The 24,280-nt window shown below is 53.1% G+C and overlaps 1 protein-coding gene across 1 annotated transcript; it reads left to right on the top strand.

Moving 5' to 3' along the window:
• The first annotated feature begins 1,234 nt into the window (after positions 1–1,234).
• TRARG1 (trafficking regulator of GLUT4 (SLC2A4) 1) lies at positions 1,235–17,226 on the top strand. The gene is made up of 3 exons (XM_055336429.1): positions 1,235–2,016; positions 13,010–13,142; positions 14,713–17,226. The coding sequence occupies exons 1-3, from the start codon at positions 1,630–1,632 to the stop codon at positions 14,724–14,726; spliced, it is 534 nt and encodes a 177-aa protein (XP_055192404.1). The 5' UTR covers positions 1,235–1,629; the 3' UTR covers positions 14,727–17,226.
• The last annotated feature ends 7,054 nt before the right edge of the window (positions 17,227–24,280 follow it).

Genomic DNA, 24,280 nt, shown 5'->3' with positions numbered 1-24,280 from the left:
TTATTTATTTATTCATGAGAGACATAGAGAGAGAGGCAGAGACTTAGGGAGGGAGAAGCAGGCTCCCGGGACTTGATCCCAGGGACCCCAGGATCATGACCTGAGCCAGAGGAAGACTCTCAACCACTGAACCACCCAGGTGCCCCTGGAAGCAGCATTTTTGAGGCCAGCTTGACACACAAACCAAAGCTACTTCTTTTCACTACAGTGGCTCATCTTGTGCCAAGCTGCGCCCCAGGCCCGGACAAGGGAGTGATGTCTGGTTGAGAAGAGTGTCCCTCCATTTCCGGCCTCAGTTTTCTCATCGGGACTATCAGACGATCTGAATCCCACAACCTCTGAGGTCCATCCCACCTCTACCTTCCCATCCCTGTCCTGTATGACCCTAGGTAGGGCTTTAGATTCTTTCTTGTACCCCCACCCATCACCCACTCTGAGACACACACACACACACACACACACACACACACACACACACAGAGTGATTCCAGGTGGTGCTTATGAAACAATGCAAGGACAGAGATACTGGGGACACAAAAGAGATGAGGAGCATGGAGGAGGAGGCTGAAACAAGGGGAAGACAAGGGAGGGAATGACAGGAGACCACAAGAATCAGAGAGGACAGGCTCACCCGGTGAGGGCTCACCAGGATGGAAGCCCTTCAGAACTGGCATCTGCCCCCAGGGAGCTCGTGAACAGAAGTGTCTTTGCTGCTCTTTGAAAGCACCCCAGAAAGGCCCTGATGGGCATGAGTTGGAACCCTCATAGAACCTTCCTCCCTAACACCCCCCCCACCCTGAGGAGCTCAGAACCCCATTGAGGCAGGATCCTCAGGCGATGCTTAGTCCACCCTCCCCTCCTGGAGCTGGGAGCCAGGCTGTGGCCTGGACACCTCAGGGGGATGGAGGTGAGGGTGGAGGTGGGCTGCCTAGGTCCATAGGTCTGGGGCTCAGTGTTTCCTGACAGAGGGGAAGGAGTGTAAGCCTACTCCAGCAGAAGAGAAGCGGAGGGCTCCATTTCCCAGAACAGTTGAAGACACCTCCACACTCTGTGACCCACTTTGTCTTTTTCCCCTATCTGGAGCCCCCAGCCCATTGAGGCAGGTTCTGTGGCTGCAGTGGAAGCCAGAGGCCCACCCCAGTCTCTCTGGGCTGCACTGGGCTGCACTGGGGCAGAGGCAGTACACCGCTTGGCAGTTCTCAGGGGAGAGGGGAATTAAAAAGGAAAAGCATCTCTGAAGGGGAGGGAGGGAGCTGTGTGTACACACATACTCGCTCCCTCCCTCCCCGACTTAGCCTGAGCCTCACCCAGGAGAGGAGCGTCTTCTCTCTGCTCTTGGAGCTGCCTCTGTTACTTCCCCGCCCATCTGTGCTGTTAGCAGCACCAGCAAAGTTGGCCTCCAACTTGAACAGAGCCCAGGGCTCCAGCTTCCCGAAGCTCCTCGGGGGCATCAGACAGGCCTCAGCCTCTGAACTCGGGCTGCCTGGAGAAGCCGACCCTGCCATCTAGCCCTGGCTTCCCTGGGTGACACTTCTGCCCCTGACCTGTAGGCCCCTGGATCTGGGCTGAGGAATGGTGTGCTGAGGTCCCTCTGGAGCCGATCGTCTCAGCCTGAAGCCCCAAGCCAACATGGCCAACCCTGTGCAGCCTCAGTTTCCCTTGGCTCAGGAGCCCGGCACTGCCTTACCCCTGGACCTGCCAGAGATGGAGAAACTCCTCACGATGGTGGAAGGCAAGGATGACAAGCCACTGAAGCTGTCCAAGTCCCTCTCCGGGGCCCTGGACCTGGAACAGAATGGTCATGGCCTGCCCTTCAAGGTGGCTTTTGAGGGGCGACAGGAAGCCACACTGCCATGGTCTCCCTCTCGGGCCAGCTCTAGGAGGGCATCCTCCGTTGCCACTGCCTCCTCTGCCCAGGACCGAGAAGTCCCCAAAGATTACCTCATCCTTGCCATCGCCTCCTGCTTCTGTCCTGTCTGGCCGCTCAACCTCATCCCCCTCATATTTTCTATCATGGTAAGTGCTGCTCTTTGCTCCAGGGCAGAGGCTGGGCCCTGGGCTCAGGAGGCATGTTCTCCTGGAAGGCACCACTCTGCCTAGGGTGCAAAGGAGGGAGAGCTGGGGGCTGGGGGCTGGGAGGAAAATTCCCTTTCTCACCTGGCCTACTACCCGCCCCCCAACAGAAGAGGGGGCCAGGGACCGAAGACCTTCTGTTTGCTGCCCTCTCTCATCTCGGCTCTTTGTCATTACAGCTTGACTTTGCACACATCCCTGCTAGGGAAGGGACCCCAGGGAGCCACACGGAGCTCAACTCCACATTGCAGAGAGGCAGCCAAGTTGAAGTTGGGAGGGCTTGCCTTTTGTTGGGGGGGGGGTGTCCCAAGGAGTCACCCTGAGTGGGGCCGTGGCTGTGTGTTAGTAGAGGTTGTGGCCAGTGTGGGCTCTCAGGACCCTGAGTTCTCAGGAGGGGAGCCAGCTGCCCCTACCCTTCACCCCAGGCCACCTGGGTGTTCTAATGGCCTTTGCCAACTCTGGTTTCCAAGAGCCGGTGTGGCTTCCTTGACGCGCACTGAGGGCCCTGGGGCCTGACTCCCCCGAGGCTGCTCCTTTGGGGAGGGGGGCTGTTTTTGCTGGAGCCCCTGGGCCTCAGTGCTGACACTGATTTCAGCATCTGTCTTTAGTCTGTCTTTAGGTTAGGGGAGGTCTGGGCCGTGGATGAAAAGTGTGTGTCAGAGGGCATGGCTGGCCTTGCCAAGGAGGAGCATGTGGGCTAGTCTTCGCTTCTCACACACTTGTCCTTAGGGTTCTGAGTAAACTTAGGTTGTCCCCAAACCAAGCCATTTGATTAGAGCTACTTACAGAAGATCCACAGCAAACATTGGTAGATGTTGGCAAGTGACTTTTGAGGTCCAGGAAGAGGGGGGATGGAAAGGGTGGTGAGAGAGACATGGGGCAGGCACTGGCTTTCAGAATGCAAACAGAAAAGAGGAGTAGTAAAGCACTGGCCCCACACTGGTCAGGGATGGGGGACAGGGCAGGGAGATGCTGTCTGCTTCCCTGTGGAGGGACTCCCCTGCTGAGTCATTTGTCACCGAGTCCTTGAGAGCTGTGGTCACTCTTGCTGCTCCTGGGCTGTCCTCTGAGAAAGCCCCTGACCCCTCAGACACCTCTTTCTGCTTTGCTAAGGCCCAGTGTCCATCCAGGGATGCCTTCCCTGACCCCCTGGCAGATCTAGCACAAGATCCAGGGCTGAGCGGGGCCCGACAGTGGGGGGGGGGTGTCTTTGAGGAGCTTCCTGTACCTTTCTGCACTTAGGGGCTGCTGGGACAGAACCAGGTCTCAGAGGTGCAGCCAGGGGCTCTGGGCAGGGCCACCCTCTTGGTTATAGGGAGAAGCCCCAGAAGGGGAGACAGGCTTTGGTGAGGAAACGTTACAAGGGCCCAGGAGAAAACAGGTTGTTGGAATCCATCTCTTTGTGGGGGTGACAGGGTGCAGGCTGGGAAGACATTGTCAAATGCCCCTGAGTCCAAGACTGTGAGACCACTGAACCCACCCCCAGGACATTTGTACATCCTCCTCAGGTTCCTGAGTCCATTCTGAAGGTCACTGGGCCAGAGGCAGCGAATATGGTGCTAAACCAGAACCAATTCCCAGGAGCCTCCAGTCTAGTGGAGAGAAACTTGTAAACAGATCCTGTAACACACTGCAAGAAGTGCTCATGCTAGATGGAACCACGAGGTATCATGGGGCCTTGGGCAAGTGACTCAAATCTCTCTTCTCAGTTTTCCCATCTGCAAAATGGGTGTCACACAATACTTACATTAGAGAGCTGTGTGAGGGTGAAGTGAGATGAGCTGCACAAAGTGCTTAAGTACAATACCCAACACACAGCAAGTGCTCTTACATGGTAGCAATAATTAAGTGGAACCTGAGTGTCTCCCTGGCCAGGCATGGGATGCCATCATGGGTTTTTTGGGTTTTCTTAGAGCTTTGAAATATAATACGCATATCATACAACTCACCTGTTCAAAGTGTACAATTCAGAGATTTTTAGTATGTTCACAGATAAATGCAACATAACCACAGTTTTAGGACATTTTTCTCACCTCCAAAAAAGCTCCATGCCTTTTTTATCACCCCATCTCTCCCATGAGCCCCCTCAAATCTAACAAACTACTTATCTTTCTGTGTCTATGAATTTGCCTCTTCTGGACATTTCATATCAGTGGAATCCTACAGCATGTGGTTCTTTGGGTGTGGCTGCAAGCTTCAGCTGGGCTGTGGCATATGTATCACACGGTTTGGAGCCAGAGAGAGGTGTGGTCAGATTTCCATTTTGGTAAACCTGGCTGGTACAGGGTAAGAGGAGGGGTGGAAGGGGTCCCTCTGAGCCTGGCAGTAGGGAGAAGGAACCTTTGCAGGAGCACAGGTGAGAGATGAAGAAGCCTGGACCAGGGCATAGTGAGAGGCAAAAAGGATTCCTGGAAACCTTCTAAGAGTTGTTAACATTTATTCAGTCGACCATTCACTTGACTGGCAACTTGCTTGTATGGAGACAACTCAGTAGTAGAGAATGATTGAGTCCCCCATGAATGAATATGCCCCCTTTACCAATGAGGTGTCATGCTAGGCATTTGGGAAGATGGAGGACATGGTCTATTTGACATGGTGGAAGGATGCAAGAGTATGGTGATGGAGGGAGGTAGGCAGGGACCTGCTCTTGGGATTTAAGTTTTATCCTAGTGGCTCTGGGGAGCCCCTGAAAAATTTTAAGCAGAGGCATGATGTGGTCTGTTCATATTTTAAAACTAACACCCAACTGCACTGGGAAATGAGCTTGAGCAGGCAGGACTGGGGGGAGGGAGACCCTATAGGACGCTCTTGAGTTAGTCCAGATGGGATGACGAAGGCATGGGCCGAGCAGTGGCTTAGGAAGGAGGGCACCGATGAGAGAATTGGAGAAGAGAAAGCAGTGGCAATTATTTCACACTCCTGGTTATCTCACACCAAGGGAAGGGGACAGGAAAGGGTTTTGAAAAGAAGATTCCAGGGGTGGAAGGCAAACTAGAAGAGAGGGAGAGACACCCAGGGAGGAGCAAGTTTGAGAGGAGGAGGAATGGTCCAATGCAGTGGAGAGGTCAGGCCCAATACAGATGTGAGTGTCCAGTGGCTGGACCACTTACAGACCCCTGGGGACCATGGTGATGGAGAGGGTGAGGCAAGAAGGAGAGGTGACTGAGGAGGTTCATGGAGGTTGCAGAAGTGGGATCCCAAAGTGGGACCTTGTGTCTGGGAGCCTGCAGGAAAGGCCATGAGGGCAGCAGCAGATAGAAATGCTCAAGTGAAAAGGAGCCGGCTCATGCTGTATGGGCTCCATGCCACCAGGGGCACACACAAGGACATTTGCTGAGAAAAAGGGCCTGGTGACAGGGGATGACAAGAGGGGTGACAAGGGACAGAGAGGTCAACGACCTAAGGGCCTTGCTGAGGCTGGACATCAGGATCCTGAGTGGTCAACAGCCTGCTCAGTGGTGCATTTTTTTTCTCCAGCTATTTGGGTATAGAGTCACACATGGGACATTGGATCCACCCGAGGCTGGGGATGGCAGGGTTGCCATGAAGGCAGACCAAGTGTCACAGAATGATGCTGGCGAGGATGGCAAATGTGGGACAGAAGGATCAGGCTGGGCTGGAGGGAATGAGGCTAGGAAGGTGGTGATGACTTTGGAGGAGAGGGCGGGGTAACAGGTAGAGGCTCAAAGAAGTTCAAGAGCAGGTGCTGTGAGAGAGAGGGCATGAGAGAGGTTCTAGGGGCTGATATTTCAAAGCAGGGCCATATGGGGTGGCAGCGAGGTGGAGTAGAGCTGTGGAAATGAATTTCCAAAGAGAACTGTGAGAAACCAGGAAGAAGGAGCCTGGGGGAGCCCTGTGTTGAGGGATATCACTTGCTAAATGTCGGGCACAGGTCCACATTTTTTACATACATTATCTCATTTAATCCAGGCTATAACCATATGAGGTCCAGGTATTGGTATTATTTTCCCTTTTACAGCCGAGAAAGCTGAAGCAGAGCTGTGGAGTAACCTGCTGGGATTGAGGAACCCAGGATCAGATGGCTGGAGCCAGAGCCCCTGTTCTACCCAGGACACTAGCCCACCTTGTTGGAATTGGGGGAGCCTGGCCAGGATGGGGTGTTATTGGGTGTGCCCACCATTGTCTCCCTTCTTTTGGGAGCCAGCTAGTTCACAGGACCCTCCCAGTCCCCAGGAAGGAAGGGGTCAGTTATTCATGGAGCCATGAGACGTGGCCCCACCCAAGCTGGGGTGAAGGAGGGACAGAGACTACGGATAGTAAGTCTCCTGTGCTGGTATCTCTAGGTCCTGCGGACAGACTCCAGAACTCCTTACCTGAGTCCCGCTCTAGTTACCAAGTAAAGCCCTTGACCCCAGCGGGGAAGGAGACCCACAGCCCTGATGGCCTTTCCAGAGCTTAGAGTCTGCAGAGCATGTCCTACTATGAGGCCGACAGTCTGGCTAATTGTTCTCATTTACCACATGAGGTGACAGACACTTGAGCAGTGCCTTGCCCATGGTCACACAACTGGTAAGAGGCATGTCTGCTGGATGCTGAATCTTTCTCCATGCCCCTGCCCTGCATCTACCTCTGGGGACAAAGATGGTGTATCCCTCCCAGGAAAGCCAGACCTTTGGGGCATTTGTGCAGGGAGGAAAGAATCCACTTCCTTCCCTCTTTCTCTCCACGCTCCCCCTCAACATGTCATCCCTCTCCACCCCTACTGACTCTATCAGTGGGAGACTAGTGGACCAGCAGTGTCCTTTCCACTGTGGCTGTAACAACGGGATCCCAGGTATTCAGACCTAACCCTGCAGCCTCCCGTGAGCCTCCTGAGGTGGCCAGGACTGGCTTCATCTGTTTTTCTCCTGGGTCAGGCTGACAGATGGCCATGTTCCTCCTCAGGGCCAGCAACAGGGGGACCTGAACCCCAGGCAGTTGGGCCTCCAGTTGACAGCAGTGCTTAAACAAGCATCAGACAGACCTGGCTGTGCATCCCAGCTCTGTGCCTTATAAGCCACGTGACCGTGTCTAAATCCCTCAACCTCCTTCTGTAGCCTCAGTTCTCTCATCTATTAAACAGGTTTAATAAGACTGTCTACCCCATAAATCTGTTGGGAGGATTAACTGGGTTAATATATGTGAAAACATCTACCACAGAGCCTGGCACATAGTAAATGTTTAATAAATGGCAGTGGTTACTGTTATTAATACTAAATGAAATTTGTAATGTCAGAGGAAAGGGCAAATCCCTAGTGGGCAAGCAATTCTGACTTGAGCCAGTTTGGGGGGATACTGGAGTGTCAGCCCTCGTGACACCATCTGGGAGAGGGGCAGCCCTGTCCGTGGTTTTGTTGGAAGCCTCTGATCAACCATTTTTCTGTCAATTCCTCTTACCACATGTGGGAAGCATGAAAGAGGTCCAGAGTGGTTCAATATTCCCTTTCTCAGGCATTCTGGATGACCTGGTTATTTAACTGACCATTTGTAGACTCCCTCTCATGCATTCCTGCATTCACCCAGCAAGAGCGCTGAGCCCCAACCAGTACTGAGGATCAGCTGGCACAGACATATGGCTTAAAGTATTGAAAATATTGACATACTTCTGAATGGTTGGCAAACAGTTGCTGTCTCAAGGTCCTAACCATCCCCAACCACTCCCACTCCCACCCCCCATGGGAGCTGACTGGAGTCCTTCCCCAGGAGCCCCCACCCTACCCCATGCCTCTCCACTCTCCAGCAACTGAAGTTAACCCTGTGGTTAGGGCATTCCAGAAAGAATTGCACTGTTGTACAGAGAGGGATGCGAAAGGGGGCATGGGAAGCACATCCCTTAGCTTTGACCTGCCAGGAGTTTCTTGATCTCTGTGGAAGAACAAATAGCTGGTCAGGGATCAGCTGATCACATCTTGGTCAGACCTCCTCAGACCTGCCGGGGCTTGAGTGGAGGAAGCTCATTCCTGATAGGTTCCGCAGCCACCCCCTCTGGCTGGTTTCGGCTACGCCCCCCCCCCACCCGCAGCTCTCCCCAACACTTCCCCTACCCCATCTGCTTCCCTCCCCACCCCCTACCAGCTCTCAGGCTTTTTTCAGTGTCTTTCCTCACTGATCTATTAACCTGAATTCATTTTCTCCCTTACCATTCCCACAGCCGTTGCAATCACAAATGATCTATTAATTCACTGTCATTACAACCATTACTGCAATTATTATTGTGCCTTCAACTTGAGCCATTTGGTATAAAGGGGAGAGGATGTCATTAAGTGGGGTTTGATATGCAGCTGGTAAGTCACTCATAAAAAGTAATGAAGGATCTTCTTCCATTCCTGGAGACAAGGGATGAATTTTTCATTTGGGAACTAATGGAAGGACTTCAGAAATGAGTGCCAGCTAGTGGTAAGGAACTTCTATATATAAAAGTAGGGCTCTCCTCTTCAAGGCAGCTATTTCCTCCATTTTACAGATCAGAAAACTAAGATTTACAGAATAGTCATGAGGTTTATGTTGCACAACATATGACACATAGCGTATGATCCAACAATGGCTTATCTGGCCATTCCCAGTGCATGTCCCTGAACACTGTCTCTCAGGCTCAAAGGAACATGCATGAGTGGGATGCACAGGCTGATGGCTCTGTGGATAATGAAGAGCAATTGAGTTTAGAGTGAAAAATTCATTTCTCCCTCCTGTTTCCCCTTCCCACCCAAGCAACCACACATACGCCTCCACGGTCCTGAATCATTGCCAAATGCACAAAGATTTCTCTGGCAAGTGAGGAGCAGGACTCATCTCAAATCCTGTGCCCCTTCCCGCTGCATGCCACGCTTACAGCTGAGAATGAGTCTCTTGGTAATGATTCAAAGTAGCCTCAGAATTCTTTTTTCTTTCTTTCTTTCTATCTATCTTTCTTTCTTTCTTTCTTTCTTTCTTTCTTTCTTTCTTCTTTTTCTTTCTTTCTTTCTTTTCTTTCTTCTTTCTTTTTCTTCTTTCTTTCTTTCTTTTTTTTTTTTTAAAGATTTTGTTTAGAGACACAGGCAGAGGGAGAAGCGGGCTCCCTACAGGAAGCCCGACATGGGACTCGATCCCAGGTCTCCAGGATCACACCCCGGGCTGCAGGTGGCGCCAAACCGCTGCGCCATGGGGGCTGCCCAGCCCCAGAATTTCTAAAGCCAAACTTCCTGGAAATTCCTGAAGCATTTCTGTATGTTGCCCCCTCTTCCTCCCAAGAGGGAGGAAGGTGCTGCCTTAATGTTGAAGTCCTTCGTGCAGTGACCTGGGCTGGCCATGCAGAGAGCTGGCGGTGGCGTGAGTTACAAAACCCAGATAACAGATATCTTTCCTGAGGGACCTGTTGCCTTTATTTTATTCATGAATCTTCTATTAACTTGGAGCATTCCACTGGCTAAGTTCAGTGGTTGGAAAACAGACTCTTCTCTCATTCTTTTTCTCTTCTTTTATCCTTTACTTCCTCAAATGCTTACTGAATGTCTCTTAGGGCCAGTCCCTAGGTTACGTAAGAGGGACACCAAGATTGAGGCTGCTCGGTCCCTGCCTTCAAGTCTAGGGTAAGAGATTGACATGAGAACTAATGATACAAGATGGGAAGGGAGGAAGAGTGCATGGTGTAAGATGCTATGGGAGCCCCAAAGAGGGGTTGATTGATTGCTTTTGGGCACCAAGGAAAGTTTTACTGGAGGTGATTCTTGAAGGGTGAGGCTGGTGCAGTCTCCAGATGAAACATATTGCAGGAGTGGATAGGGCAGTGGAATCAGCTGGAGATGTAGGGGCAGACTTGAGGGACGTTAGAAAGGTCAAGAATTCATACCTGGTGATATTTGAGGATGAGGAGAAACAGAGAAAAGCCACTCATCCAGGGTAATGGAGCTAGGAGAGCTGTAGAGGGTGGGGACAGGCACGCAGGAAGTCTAATTTCAAAACCTGCGCTCCCCTCCAGGCTGCCCTTGCCTTGTAGGGGGCTGGGAGGCTGCACCTGCTTGCCAGGTCTAGGTGGGCTTGTAGGTCTCAGGATGGGCTGTTGCCTGAGCCCCCGCCCATGCCCCCTCCTCAAACCAGCCCCACCTCCTCTTTAACCTCTTGCTGGATGACACTTGTCCATTGTCACTGGGCACCCTGAGGTCCAGAGGCATGAACACTCACAACATTCTGACCAGACCCTCCTACAGACCTATTGAAGTGTGAGACCACCTGTACCCACATTTGTCCTGTCTCCAAGACAGCGGTGCTCTCCTCTGCTGGCTGTGCTCAAGTCTAAATCTCTCTGTTACCCTGAGTTCAGGACATTGGGGTTCAGAACTCAGGAATACTCAGGACATTGGGGCACCAGTCACCTCTGGGTCTTTTCACCCTCTTCCTCTGATTGGATCTTTCTTCCGTTTTGATGAAATCCTCTATTTGTCTTACTTAGTTGTAGGACACCCAGTACCTACAAGACAGAATCCAGATTCCATTTTGTGATAGTCAGGGTCCTTGCTGACCTGGCCTCTCTTCTCTGCTCCAGTTGCTTCTCTCACACCTGCGTGGTGCTCTGTGCTCCAGCCTCTCATTTGTAAAATAGTCTAATAATACTCCCTAACTCATAGGAGTGTTAGGTGCTCTAATGCTCTGCTGGATGACAAGGACTTAACATGGTTCTCGGTACAAGGTAGATGTTTGAATAATGATAGGGATTGTTATTCTGGTGGAGGTGGAGGAGCCTTGGTGGGCTTCACAGAGGGGGTGGCATTGGGGCAGCCATCGAAGGACGGAGACGATATGGACCGTTGGTTGAAAAGGTGGGAATGCTGGCAGGAGAGAGAGCACCACCAAAGGCATGTGAGAGTTGGTGCTCAGACCTGGAGCAATTCAGATTGGCTGGGTCCTGAGGTTGTGGAAAGGAAGAGTAGAGGATAAAATCTGGAAGTGCAACATTAACCTGGGTTTGGACTTTGTTCTGTGAACAGTGGAGAGGCCATGGAAGATGCTGGGCAGGGTCACTGGCTAAGTCACCATCTTCTTAAACTTGTGCATCAGCTTCCAACTCTCCACTTCCTCTCTCTCTCTTTTAAGATTTTATTCATTAATTCACGAGACACACACACACACACACAGAGAGAGAGAGAGAGAGGCAGGGACACAAGCAGAGGGAGAAGCAGGCTCCACGCAAGGAGCCCAATGTGGGACCCGATCCTGGGACCCCAGGATCACGCCCTGGGCTGAAGGCAGGCACTAAACAGCTGAGCCACCCAGGGATCTCCTCCACCTCCTCTCTGATCCCACCCTACGACTATTTATGCCAGGGGTCTAGCACAGGGCCTGGCATAAATCTCTGTGGAGGGGAATGGTCGTGTGGGGAGTGGCATGGAGAGGAAGAGAGTGTAGATCTGGGGATGGATCTTCAGGAGGCCAATGTGCTGGCTTGGGTGGGAAGTGGAACCAGACCCAGGGCAGGTGCAAGGCAGCCAGAGAAGACTGCAGTGGAATTGACCAGGAGAGGAAACCTCTTGGTAGGATAGATGGGACAGGCATTGTGACCAACTGGGATGATGGACTCCAGGCTGTGACCAATAATTGGACAGAGGAGGACAAGGCCAGGAGCAGATCTGAGGCAAAGCAAGTCTGATGTCAAACACTGTGGCAGGCAGGTGGCACCGTCCTGGAAGGAGCCTGAACAGGGAGCCATGGCATGGGGTGGGAGATTGGTTAGGTTTCTGAGAGGAGAAAAAGACAGGACGTGGGGAAGGGAGGGCACCCTCATGATGAGAACAGAGAGGGGAGGGGTATCTTTGCTGAACTTCAGCTTCTTTAAAAGTGGGCAACACAGCCAAGCGCATGGGGTGTTCTGAGCCTAAATGAGATTCAGGCGTAGTCCTTAGCAACCTGCCTGGTGCAAAGTAAGGTCTCAAGACATCACCACCACCACCACCATCATCAAAGGACTCAACTGTATTTCCTGTTGAACTCAGGAGCCTCAGATAATTGGATAATAAAGTAACCAAATAAGTGGCCTAATACCTTGAAAGCAGTCACACCTCTAGTGGACTCCTGCTTGTATCTGTTCTAGAAGTCCAGGAAGCATCAGAGACTTCTAGAGCTGGAGGAGTCTGGAAGTCACAGGCCAGCCTTGGTCAGCAGGTTGATTCTTAACCCATCATGGATGGGGTGTGGGGCCTCCATGGATACACTTGGGACACACCTCCTACCGAGCCCCTGTAGGACCTCCCAAGAGCTGGCCATCCCCACACTCACCCACCTGCTTTCACTAAATTAAATAAGGTTGAGAAAAACCAAGCTCACTGAGAAAGAGTGAGGTATCAAATGGACCCCTGTGACGCCAGGCATGGCCTCTTCCCCCAAGCCCCAGCCTCTCCAATTCAAACCCAAGATGCCTGCCTTTCTGGTATGATTTGGGAAGTCAGCTTAGTTGAGGAAGCTCGTGGTTTCTGGGTGGGAAATAGGAAGAGGGAGGATCAATATTTTTTCCTGTTGTGGAAGACAGGGTCATAGAGGCAGGCCCTCGGGCTACAGAAAAAGCCATAGGGCTGTGTTAGGGTGGCCATAGCAGTGAGCCTTGGGCAGGGCTCCAGAGGGGGGGCTTACCTGTCCTGCCAGCTCAGCATGACCTGGACCTGGCCCACCCTCCCAGACTCTCGGTCCCTACTATGCCACCTGCCACTGAGACTGTGACTCAGCACTGCTCTGAGAGGAAGTGCCCTGCACTGCTTGGTTCTGTTTCCAGTGAGGGGTGGGCTCGGTTGGGGGTTCCCACAAGAGATGTGAGCCACTTGAGCAGGAGAAGCCTGCTTCCTGTCCTCAAGATAGGTGCTGGAATGTGGGCTGCAGTGGAGGCTGGGTGGGTTCTGGAGGCCCAGGCCAGGGGCCCCCCCACAGGTCTGCAGGGAACAGCTTTCCTGAGGTCTCTACCACCCTCTCTTTGCAGTCCCGAAGTAGCGTGCAACAGGGGGACCTGGATGGGGCTCGGAGGCTGGGTCGCCTGGCCCGGCTGCTCAGCATCACCTTCATCATCATGGGAATCATTATCATCATCGTGGCCATGACCGTCAACTTCACAGGTGAGGCCCTGTCACAGGGAGCCAAGCAAGCCAGCTTGCTCGGGACTACGGAAGGGTGCAGCCCAGCTCCCTGGGGAGGGGGCAGTGGGAATGAGGTAAGAGTACATGGGGGACATAGACCGATCCTCTCTCAGAAGTGACCCTATCCCGGTGGTGCCCAGCTGAATGAGACTGGCTTCTGACTTGCCTTTCACCCGGGTCATTAGGAAAGGGTATGGGAAAAGCACAGGCCTGGGAGTCGGAGGCAGCCAGCTCCAGTCTCAGCTCTGAGGGACTTGGGCTGGTGTCGTGTCTGGCTGAGCCTTGTGAGCATCACCCAAGGTCATGGATGTGATGCTGCTTGGTGAATGGTGGGCCCGCCCTGGAAGCATTCCTGTTGCGATGGCCAGCACATACTGGGAATAAACAATGCATGTGGTGGAAGTCTGGGGGGAACACTCTGTGAGCCCCCAGAGTTGGCCCAGGGAAATTAACCAAGTGGGGGCACCATTTTGAAAGCTGACCCTCAGCTGCTCAATGGGCCAGCACAGCTTTGAGCGTCTGGGCTGTGCAGGGCAGCATTGTCACATGCTCGCCTTGGGAAGCCCCCAAGCATCTCTGCCTCTTGCAGGGAACAGCCTAAGCTTTTCCCCTAAAGACTTGGCTACTCCAGATGCGCCATGTGGACCAGCAGCAGTGGCTGCTGACACCAGGAGTGTGTCAGAAACGCAGAGTATCAGGCCCCAGCCCAAACCCACTGCATTTCAGCTAAGAGTCTGCATTTCAGTAAAATTTCCAGTCCAGTCATTAAAGGAGGCACTGATTTAGAACAGGAGGGTTCAACCTGGGGCAGAAAGCCTGAGATTCGGCGGTGGGGTCATGGGCAGCCCTGGACACTTTGGAGAGGGAAGAGTTCAGTTTGTATTCAGCCTGCCTGGGTTTCAAATCCACATCCTCCACTGTCCAAGTGTTTGAAATGAAGCACGTCCTATGCTGTCTGTGGGGCTGGCGGCCGCACAGGAACATGAGGGGCAGGGGCCTGCTGGTGTGAGCATTAGCTGGGGAGCCCCCTGTGCACCTCAGCCTCCTTTGTCCTGTGGCTGCTTATCACGTTTGCCATGACTTTTTTGACGGCAAAGGATGAGTATTGAACTCAAACTGGCATGGGATCCCTGGGTGGTGCAGCGGTTTAGCGCCTGCCTTTGGCCCAGGGCGTGATCCTGGAGACCTGGGATCGAATCCCACGTTGGGCTCCCAGTGCATGGAGCCTGCTTCTCCCTCTGCCTGTCTCTGCCTCTCTCTCTCTCTCTGTGTGTGACTATCATAAATAAATAAATAAAAATTAAAAAAAATTAAAAAAAAAACAAACTGGCAAAGGGAATTGTTTGAAAAACTCAGGCCTCGATGGTTCTATGTTTGGGGGTCCTCTGGCGCTGTGAACTGACAGCTGAGGCTGCAGGTGGGAGTTTAGACACCGCAATCAGAGGACCCTGTTGCCTCTTCCCATTAGGAAACAAAACCCCAAATCCTCCAGGCAAGGACTTGAACGCCTGTTCTGAGCTCTCTTCTGCCGTGACTGTTCTCTTTACAGTTCCAAAGAAATAAAACCAACCGGGGCACTGCGCTGGTGGAGGCAGCCCTGGCCGGCTGGAGGCCTCCAAACTCACACACCCCACCTCCCGTGGGAGCACAGGACAGTGACGCCCCTGAGCCCCCAAAGCACGAACTTGAAGGGAAGCCCCCAGGTCTCCCCACTGTCAGCCCACATTAGATGCAAAAAGCAAGAAGAACGAATAATGTTGTTTCATCTGATGGACACGGTCCGGTGTTTGGCCTCGGTGTACTGGCTTGTTTCTTATCCCTACGATCTCCTGACCCACCAAGCAGCACATATTGCCTGTCGGAAGGGGAACCAGCCCCGCGGAGGAGATGCAGAGGAGATGGACCGGACCGTGCAGAGGAGAAACAGCACATTCCCTGTGTGTCTGATGAGCAGGAGCCAGGACGTGGGACTTTCTCTTTTGTATTTTTGTGGGCGGGGTGGGGGGGTGCCCAGGTGTAAAAAAGATTATTTGCATGCCTCGTGCCACATGCTTGCTTCGATCCCAGCTCAGAGGCTCAGCTGCCGCCCAGCACACACCCTGGGACCTCCTTGGGCACCCAAGATGTGCAGGTGCCTGGAGAGAGGTGACGGGCCCCATGCATCACAGGGTGGAGGCACCAGAAGGAATGCTGGTGAAGACAGGAATAGGAACTGCACCTCTTCTTTAGCTTTTCAATTTCAGGATCATCTCTGCTGAGAGCTCCGGTCTCAACACGTCTCCCCGGATGACCCAGCCTGCCTCTTGCTCCCTCCCTACCTGTGCCGTTGCCTGGGGCCTGACCCCAGACCTGCTCAGCCCATGAGGAGCCCAGACCTGAGCTTGCCTCCTGCGGCGGTCTCCCTGATGGTCTAGGGTACAAACTTGGGACCCCATGCAGAGTAGTTCCCAGCCCAGAAGCCCTTGATACTCTGTGCTTTACCCTGTGTCCCTGGCCATCCACAGACTACAAAGGCTTTCCCTAGAGGGGGTTTTGGGAACACCTTTGGTGGGGGACTTCCCATGGGCTCCCAGGCTATTAGCAGGGAGTGGGCTGGAGGGTTTGATGAAGGTTTAGTGTTGATTTGGTCTAGAGAGTTCTAAGATGGAGGGAAGGGCCTGGCTGTAGGGGCCAGTCTTTGGGAGAGTGGGAGGCCCTGGGCTTGGGAATACACTCATGTGCCGGGAGGCAGGGAGTGACACTATGGCTTCTGTGTCAGGACCTAATTTGACAACTGAAAGGACTGAGCAGGGTCCTTTGACCTCCTGCCTGGTTTCTTGCCCTGGGATTCTCCCCAGACTTCTACTGGCACAGGCTCTGCCCACAGGGGCTTCTCCTAGGCCCACCTACCTTGCTGGCTTCAGCTCCCAGGCCCTGCCCAGTAGCCAGTGGGCGTTATGGCCCCTGTTGGGAGGGCCTGTTCCCAGCCACAGCCAGACTAGCCCCAGGCTGGCAGAAATGGTTTCCCCGGCACCCATTCAGAGCCCTCGTGCCTTCTCTCAGGTCCCCTGCCTGTCTCCCCGACACTCCTCAAAGCTCCTGGGAGGCAGCCTGTTAGCACAGAGGCTCTGTCTACCAGGAGGAGTCCCAAGTGCAGCTCTGAACCTTCTAGAAGGGCCTTGGTGGCAGGGGAGGGATGCAGGGCCCAGGGGCACTGGGCAGATCCCTCTGGGGCCCAGCATTCCTGTTCCAGCGTCAGTTCCTCAGTTCCTCACCCAGGGAGCAAACTCCAGAAGGAGGGGCTGGCTTTGCTTTACAGGACCTCTGAGGCCCAAATAGAGATGTCTCTGTTGGGGGAGGGAGAGAGGGAGCCCAGAGTATTTGTGTCACTTGCCAAGTCAGGTTGGGCCAGGAGCTGTCATGAGGTCTATGGAACTGGTCGCTCATGAGTTGGTGGTCTCCTGGCAAGCCCTGGGGACCACAGCTTCAGCACCCCAGGGGGGGAAGAGAGAGGGTGACTAGCTGGTTTAGGCATGGTCCTGTCCGGAAAATGATGGCCAAGGCGGGGTTGGTGCTGTGACTGGCATACACACCCAGACCTGCCCTGGATCTGCACAGGCACACACCTGTCCACACTCAAAGCCCAGAAGAGAGAAGCCACTGGCAGACAGCCACAGGACAGCGGGGGCGTCCTTCCGTTCAGGAGAGGACAACTTGGGAAACTTGTAGTTGTACCAAGGACGGAGCTCAGAGGCTCTGAGCATTGTGGAGGCAGAGGCCCCTGGAGTCTGATCCCTCTGGCCAGAGGACCAGGAACACTGCAGAGAGACTGGGGGGGGGGGGGGAGAGTCCCCTGACGCCTCCACCCACAGGCAGCCTGGCACCCCGAGGCCTCACCCCTTGCTGTCCCACCTCCACTGGAGGTCCGGCCGCTGGCCACATGAACCCGGCGGTCCTCCAGCTTGGGGCGCTGACGCAGCCTCTCCCTGTGTCCCAGGGGGAGAACTACCCCCACCGCCACCCGGCAGGTGGCCCCTCTGTATCGCTTGGCTTGGGAAGAAATAAAGCTGAAAGTAAACATGCACCACGGGCCTGTGTCTTTGTGCCGCCAGGGCCAAGGGGGTCCAAACCACGGGGGCACGAGCAGAATTCACTCAGCCTGTGGGTTCCAGGGTTCCAGGGCTGGGGCTGGGAGCTGGGCAAGGGGAAACTAGGGCACAGTCAAGGTGGTCCCCTGGGCAAGTCTGTCCTCCCTGGGCCTCAGTTTCCCTAATGAGGAATGCCAGTCCCGTCCTTCCTCAGCTGTTCTTTCTGCATCTGGACAAAGACCTCAGGAGCAGAGAGAAGAGAGCAGGAAACCGACACCTGCTGACAGCCCGGCACCTGCTGGGCACTTCATGTACATGGGTAAATCCTAGGGGCTACGAGTGTCATCCCCTGGTTCAGATTGGTAAACTGAGGCGCCAAGATGGTCGGGGACCTGTGCCAGGTCACACCATGCCTGGCACATAGGAGGTGCTGAATAAATGTTGGTGAACTGACCCTTTCCCTAGGGCTGACCCCATCTTGCTGCCACACTTTGCTACCCAGAGAGGAAAGCCCTATGGAAGGAAAGGCAAGTTAGTCGGGGTGGGGGAGGGGAGGGGGGAGGAGGCTTCCATGCCTTGCCTGCAAGAGGGCAGGCTGAGCGGGGAGGTGAGTGTGGGCAGAGTGACACCCCTCCCCTTTCCTTCCCTCCCCCTCCCCCTCTGGGGTTTCTTTTATAAGGGCGCTAATCCCAGAATGCTGTTGACCTAGGCCCCTCCCAAAGGCCCTACCTCTTAACACTCACCTTGAGGGGTAGGATTTCAACATAGAAATTTGGAAGGGACACAGCAAGCAGATACTGAGAGAGCCAAGAAGGAAGCAGCCACCTTTGCCCCAGAGTGGGAGGGAGGTTCCCCAAAGGACCCTGGGCTAGGCCCCCTCCCTCTCTCCTTCCATAAACCTCTATTAAGTGTGGGGTGCTCTGATCAGATGGCAGGTGGCACCAAATGTGGGGTGTCCCAATCGGATGGGGGCTAGTGGTGCGGGTGGTGAAAGGATTCACCCAAGGCAGGACAAAGGAGATAGAAGTCTATTGAATACACTGTAAGGGAGCAGCGGGCAGGACGGGGAAGAGACTGGGACGAGGTGGTGGTGAGGGGTCACAGTTATAGAGCAGAGTGAGGGAGCCAGGAACGTAGGGAATTTGTTCTTTTTTGGTAATCTTAGGAACTGTGCCCGGTTGTAATTGGTTAATTAGGGCCTATGGTTATTTCAGGTTGGGTCACCTGATAGGTCTGTTTGCACTCAGCCCGGTTGTCCCTGCGGCCCTTTTACCTCACTCAGCTTCCAGTGCTCACACCTGCTGCCTAGAAACTGCCTCTACATCAAGCACCGACTACATACCAGGCCGTGTACTGGACCCTGAGGACACAAAGATGAAAAGGACAGTTTTCTGGACCATATGACCTTTGACCTAAAGGGAAAGTTCTGGAAGGAAGGAGAGAGTTAAGTTCCTGGGGGTAGGGTAAGTGAATGTGCCCTGGGTAGATGAGGGCCGCAGGGAGGGAACCTGGGGCAGAAGCCTGTCCTGGGAGGTCAGGGGAACTGAGAGCAGGAAGGTGGCCTCCACCAGGAGCCTCTCATGACATTTCCAAAGATATTTAAAACATTACCCACGGATCCCAATGAAGATGAGATGCTACCAGTGTAATGCTGCCAATTTAAGGTGATGGACACTTCCTACCCAGGGGCACTGCCAGGAACAATCACATCGCCTGAGTGCCTGGCTTGGTAGTCTGAAAGCATCATTTGTCAGACACAACCCAATTTTAGAAACTTTGCACGGGAAGCAGGTAGTACACGTGTCTTACAATCAGTGAGGGAAAAGTTAGAGCTTCCACAATGCACAGGCCTCATGACAGATGACTGTACCCTGGGATGAGGGATCTGGTCTCTTTTTTTTTTTTTTTTTTTTTAATTTTTTTTTTATTTATTTATGATAGTCACAGAGAGAGAGAGAGAGAGGCAGAGACACAGGCAGAGAGAGAAGCAGGCTCCATGCACCGGGAGCCCGACGTGGGATTCGATCCCGGGTCTCCAGGATCGCGCCCTGGGCCAAAGGCAGGCGCCAAACCGCTGCGCCACCCAGGGATCCCTCTTTTTTTTTTTTAATAAATTTTTATTTATTTATGATAGTCACACACAGAGAGAGAGAGAGAGAGAGGCAGAGACACAGGCAGAGGGAGAAGCAGGCTCCATGCACCGGGAGCCCGACATGGGATTTGATCCCGGGTCTCCAGGATCGCGCCCTGGGTCAAAGGCAGGCGCCAAACCGCTGCGCCACCCAGGGATCCCGGATCTGGCCTCTTTGAACCCCAACTCACCTTCTCTAAGTGGGGTGATAATCTGCTCTGTGAATCCACAGGGCTGCTGGAAGCCTGATGGCAGGCTCCTCCAGGTGAAGCATGAGAGCTTGATACATGTGGGGAGCACAGCCTGACTCCAGCCTGGAGAGCATCCCAGAGTCTGGGCGGTTCTGGGCACCCTGTCCTGACCCTTGAAGCCCCAGTGTCCTCCATCCCCAGTCCTATCTGCCTCCTCCCCACTCCCCGGCACATGATAGGAGACAACCCTGTGTGCCCCGGAAAGCTCTCTGGCTCAGGCCCCCAAAACTTTCCCTCACTGTCCCTGTCACTGTGGGCAGACCCCTGGCCTCTCTTTGGGGCTGTGTCCTCAAGTGAAGGAGTGAGCTGAGCTGGTGTCGAGTGGGCTTCTCAATCCTGGCTGTACCATGGAATCACCTGGAGCTTCAGGAAATGCTGAGGCCTGGCTGCCACCCTTAGAGAATCTGGTTTAAATGTCTGGGGTGTGGCTGGAACATCTGGATTTTTAAAAGCTTTTCAGTGGTTATTCCAATGCCCTTTTGAGGTTGGGAGCCACTGGGATAGACTCTTGAGCCTCGCTACTCAAAGCGCGGTCACTGGACCATTAGCTTGGCCTTCAGCAGCAACTGGCAAAAATGCAGAAACCCAGGCTACAGCCTAAACTCTAACAAGATCCGTGGGGGGTTCATCTACATGTTAAGTTTGGGGAAGCTCTGGTTTGGATGCCTGGAGAGGTGCTAGCTGGTCTCACCTTAGGTGCACCTTCTCCAACGGGGCTTTTATCTCCCCTCCAAAAATAACAGTCATTTTCCTTTCCTTCTTATTACCAGGATCTACTGTAACAAACTGAGAAAAATCTAGGCAATACTGAGACACAAAGAGAAGGACAAAGAGAGAAACCCCAGATAAGTTTGGCATTTCACAGCAGAAGAGGTCTGCACTCCTCTCCCCAAAGTGTTTGCCAGCAAGGCTGTGGCCTGTGTGTAGGGGGCACATGCGTGTGGGTGGAAGTCAGAGGGTCATAATGGTGGGTGTGCCCCCAAAAGCACCATTCCCAAGGAAGCATGAAACTTCCCCAGCCTCTGCCCCATGCACTATGGACCTGCTGGAATCTGCTGGAAAGTCAAACAGGTGTCTTAAAGCTACTGCTTGGATGAAAACTTCTCGTAACCAGAATGAACTCTCTGGCTCTCCTGACTCTCTACCCTCCGGACTCTGGGCCCTAGAGGGGATGTCTCTTTCACCTTCATCCTGAGGTGGGAGTTCCTACTCCAGGGGTTGGATCTGTACCCATAGTTTCTTTGTGCTTAAGGACACACGGACCCCTCCAGGTGGAGGAGGTTCAGAAATTGTACAAAGGTCCCCTTCCAGGGTATGTTTGCAGCCCAGCTCCCAGTCTGGAGCCCTGAGGACAGTGCCCCGGTCCAGAGGCCTGCCCACACCACAGAGTCCCTCCCTGGAACCCAGGGCAGAGCCGGTCTGCTGGAAGCTGGGCCTGCCAGGGCTTCTGCCTCCTGCATTATTGATCTGCTGCCTGGCTGTGGACATGAATAATTCAGCAGGGGAAGGAAGCACTGAGGACTACAAATTAGAGGCATCCAGGCTCCTCCCACCTTAGTGCTCAGGGGTTATTCCTCTTTGTTTAATGGGCTTCCTGAATCTCAAGTGTCTCCTCCTGCCCACGGGTAGGCCCAGTATAGGTCCTGCAGGCTCGGGGTGGCTCTGGATCCGGCCTAGCTGGTACAGAACTGCCTGCAGCTGCAGGAGCCAGGTGACCCATCCTGGCCATGCTTCCTTCTGCTCACCTGGGACTCTAGAGTCACTGGGCCTGACTTCACTGAGTGAGCCTTTTAACATCTCTGACTAGCTGGGTCCTTATGCCTGAGAAGGTCCTCATGTCATCCTGACCTGCGGTGCCTGCTCTGTAAGCAGGAGCCAGTATTGATGTCGATGGCATTTATGATAAATGGTGGCTTCTTTCATTGGTGTCCAGGTCTTGGCCAAGGGCTGAGGGCACTGGCTGGGAAGGGGTGAGTGCTGGATGATGGAGAAGCCTGCTTTGGGTGCTTGGGGAGCCTCAGGGGTGTGGCCCTGGCAGTGAAGGGGGCCGTGGGGGGATATCACAAGATTTATTCAGGATTCCTCCTGGGATTTTATTTCTCTGACCAAATGTTTCCAAACGACAGTCTCAGGGGCCCCAGAGCCGCCTGGGAAAGGCAATGGGACTGCAGGTTTTGGAGTCCATCAGCTCATTCCTGACACTGCAGATCTCGGGCTCAGTTCTGTTCCACATTTCCATTTAACTCATATTTATTAAGGGTAACGTACAATGTATAATCTCAGGCCAAACTCGGGTGTGCAGGAAACTTCATTTCTCCTTTGCCCCGACATGGCTGGTGGCAGAAACGTAAGTGTGGTCGGTTCAGATGGCTTTCCCTTTTCCCTGCGGATTGCAGCTGGCTGGGGTGTTGGGGACAGAGGTGGCAACAGTCTGGTCCTCATTCCATTGTCCTTAGTCCCTGTAGAGGGCTGCGGAGTCAACCTTTAGTTACCCCTGTTGGTCTCCGCTTTGGCTCCTCTGCTCCTCCGCCCTCTCCTTTGCCTGAAGATGGCTCCGTTGTCTCCTCACCGAGTCCATCCCTTCTGAACACCAGTGTACGCAAGATAGGGTTCTTTTTTTCTCATTTAACAAGAAGTCCAGAGGTAGGCAGCCAATGGTGAGGTGCAGTGTGCCCATGGGGTCATCAACCAGGTGCCTGCAGTCTGCTCGCTTCACCATCCAAGCCTAAGGCTTTTGCCCTTATGCCTTCTGGCATTCCACCTTAGGCATGGCCCCAGGATGGCTGCAGGGCTCCAGCCGTTCCCACTAGGGAGAAGGAGGAAAGGGGGAGGGCAAAAAGGGCCAACGAGGGCTGAGTGGGCTCCATTTAAAGGGCTTTCCTGCAAGTCCCATCTAGTGACTTCTGCTTTCCATTCTTTGACCTCAGCTGTGTCACATGGCCACCACTGGCTGCAAAGGAGGCTGGAAGTACAGTCTTCTCACTGGGTAGGCAGCTGCCCCAAGGAAAAGCAAGGTTCTGTAAGGAAGGAAGGCAGGGAAAATGGACACTGGGCAGCACCAGGGCTTCCCGCCACATTGGCTCTGTGGGCTGCAGACGTTCCATCGGGCTGCCCCACGTGCTCTAAGCATGTTCCTCTGGTTAAGCAGGTAGAAGGAGAGCAGGGCCCCAGAGAAGACAAACACTGCTAGTGGGTCACAGAAGACACCATTACATTGCACAGCCTAGGAGGGGTGGGAGCAGACAGGTGGGGAGGACCCCGCCAATCACAGGAGGCCTGGGAGCTACTGCCTGGGTCCAGGACTCCATGCTTAGAGACGTTTCTTGTTTCTTGTTTCTTTTAATAACTACTAAATATACTAATACATATATATATATATGTATATTTAATACACATAATACATATATATATATGTATTTTTAAGATTTTATTTATTTGAGCAAAGAGAAAGAGAGAGAACACAAGCAGGGGTAGCAGGAGAGGGAGAAGCAGGCTACCCACCAAGCAGGGATTCTTTTTTTTAATTATTATTTATTATTTATGATAGTCACACACAGAGAAAGAGAGAGAGAGGCAGAGACACAGGCAGAGGGAGAAGCAGGCTCCATGCACCGGGAGCCCGACATGGGATTCGATCCCGGGTCTCCAGGATCGCGCCCTGGGCCAAAGGCAGGCGCCAAACCACTGCGCCACCCAGGGATCCCTTTTTATTATTATTATTATTATTATTTATGATACCGAGCAGGGATTCTGATGTGGGGCTCGATCCAGGACCCTGAGATCATGACCTCAGCCAAAGGCAGATGCTTAACCCAGGGAGCCACCCAGGCGCCCCTCTTGCTTCCGTCTTAAGTGGATCCTGTCCCTAACTACACCGTCTTTCCAGAAGCAGGGCCTTACTTCTCACTGAGCTATCTGCTCTTCATGTTGCCATATCAGAAGCAGATGTTTCCTTCTTTCTTTCTTTCTTTCTTTCTTCTTTCTTCTTTCTTTCTTTCTTCTTTCTTTCTTTCTTCTTCTTTATATGTTTCCTTCTTATTGCTCACCTGCCTTCATCTTCCTGAGGGCACTAAAAGAGTTAAGTTGACCAACATGAAAATCAGCGTTATTATTAATCCTACTACTATGTGCAGCTAGTTGTCAATAATTGCTGAAGAGTACAGCTTGCGCTTTTCTTGCTTTGAAACAGTATTAGCAACATACTGTCAGGCTTGACACTTTTCCTTTCCTTGTCACCCAAGGTGAATCATAAATAAAACTTAATTGAGAAATCCTCTAAATTGGAGATTGGCAAGCTTTTTCTGTAAGGGGTCAGATAGTAGCCCTAAAGGAGCCATTGGTAATACAAAAATGAATGAGTATGGCCAGGTTCCAATAAAACTTTATTTATAAAAACATGTGGACTGGAATAGCCCCATGGGCCATAGTCTGCCCATCCTCGTTCTAAACCCACTCAACATATTAGTTTCTATAGCAGAGACTAGCTTGCTTGCTTTCCTCCCCCCCCGCCCCCCCTTTTTTTTTGGCATGGGCCAAGGTCCAGGTGGGAAAGTGTTGGGCTCATCTCACAGCAATGTCAGGAAGGCTGGTTTAGTGCACCTGGATCCTGCCTAGTAGGTGATTAATCTCTTATTTTAGGTAAGTTAATGACAGTAGAAGGGTGAATTG

This window comes from Nyctereutes procyonoides, unplaced genomic scaffold (assembly GCF_905146905.1).
Source record: "Nyctereutes procyonoides isolate TBG_1078 unplaced genomic scaffold, NYPRO_anot_genome, whole genome shotgun sequence".
Lineage (NCBI taxonomy): Eukaryota > Metazoa > Chordata > Mammalia > Carnivora > Canidae > Nyctereutes > Nyctereutes procyonoides.
The sequence above is the reverse complement of the archived record's forward strand: the minus strand, read 5'-3'. Positions and strand labels throughout refer to the sequence as shown.

What these genes read in the sequence shown, in the direction of transcription:
- TRARG1 (XM_055336429.1), top strand. Translation starts at nt 1,630, where the DNA reads ATGGCCAACCCTGTGCAGCCTCAGTTTCCCTTGGCTCAGGAGCCCGGC. An exon ending in CCCTCATATTTTCTATCATG is followed by an intron (nt 2,017 to 13,009) that starts GTAAGTGCTGCT and finishes CTCTCTTTGCAG; the next exon opens with TCCCGAAGTAGCGTGCAACA.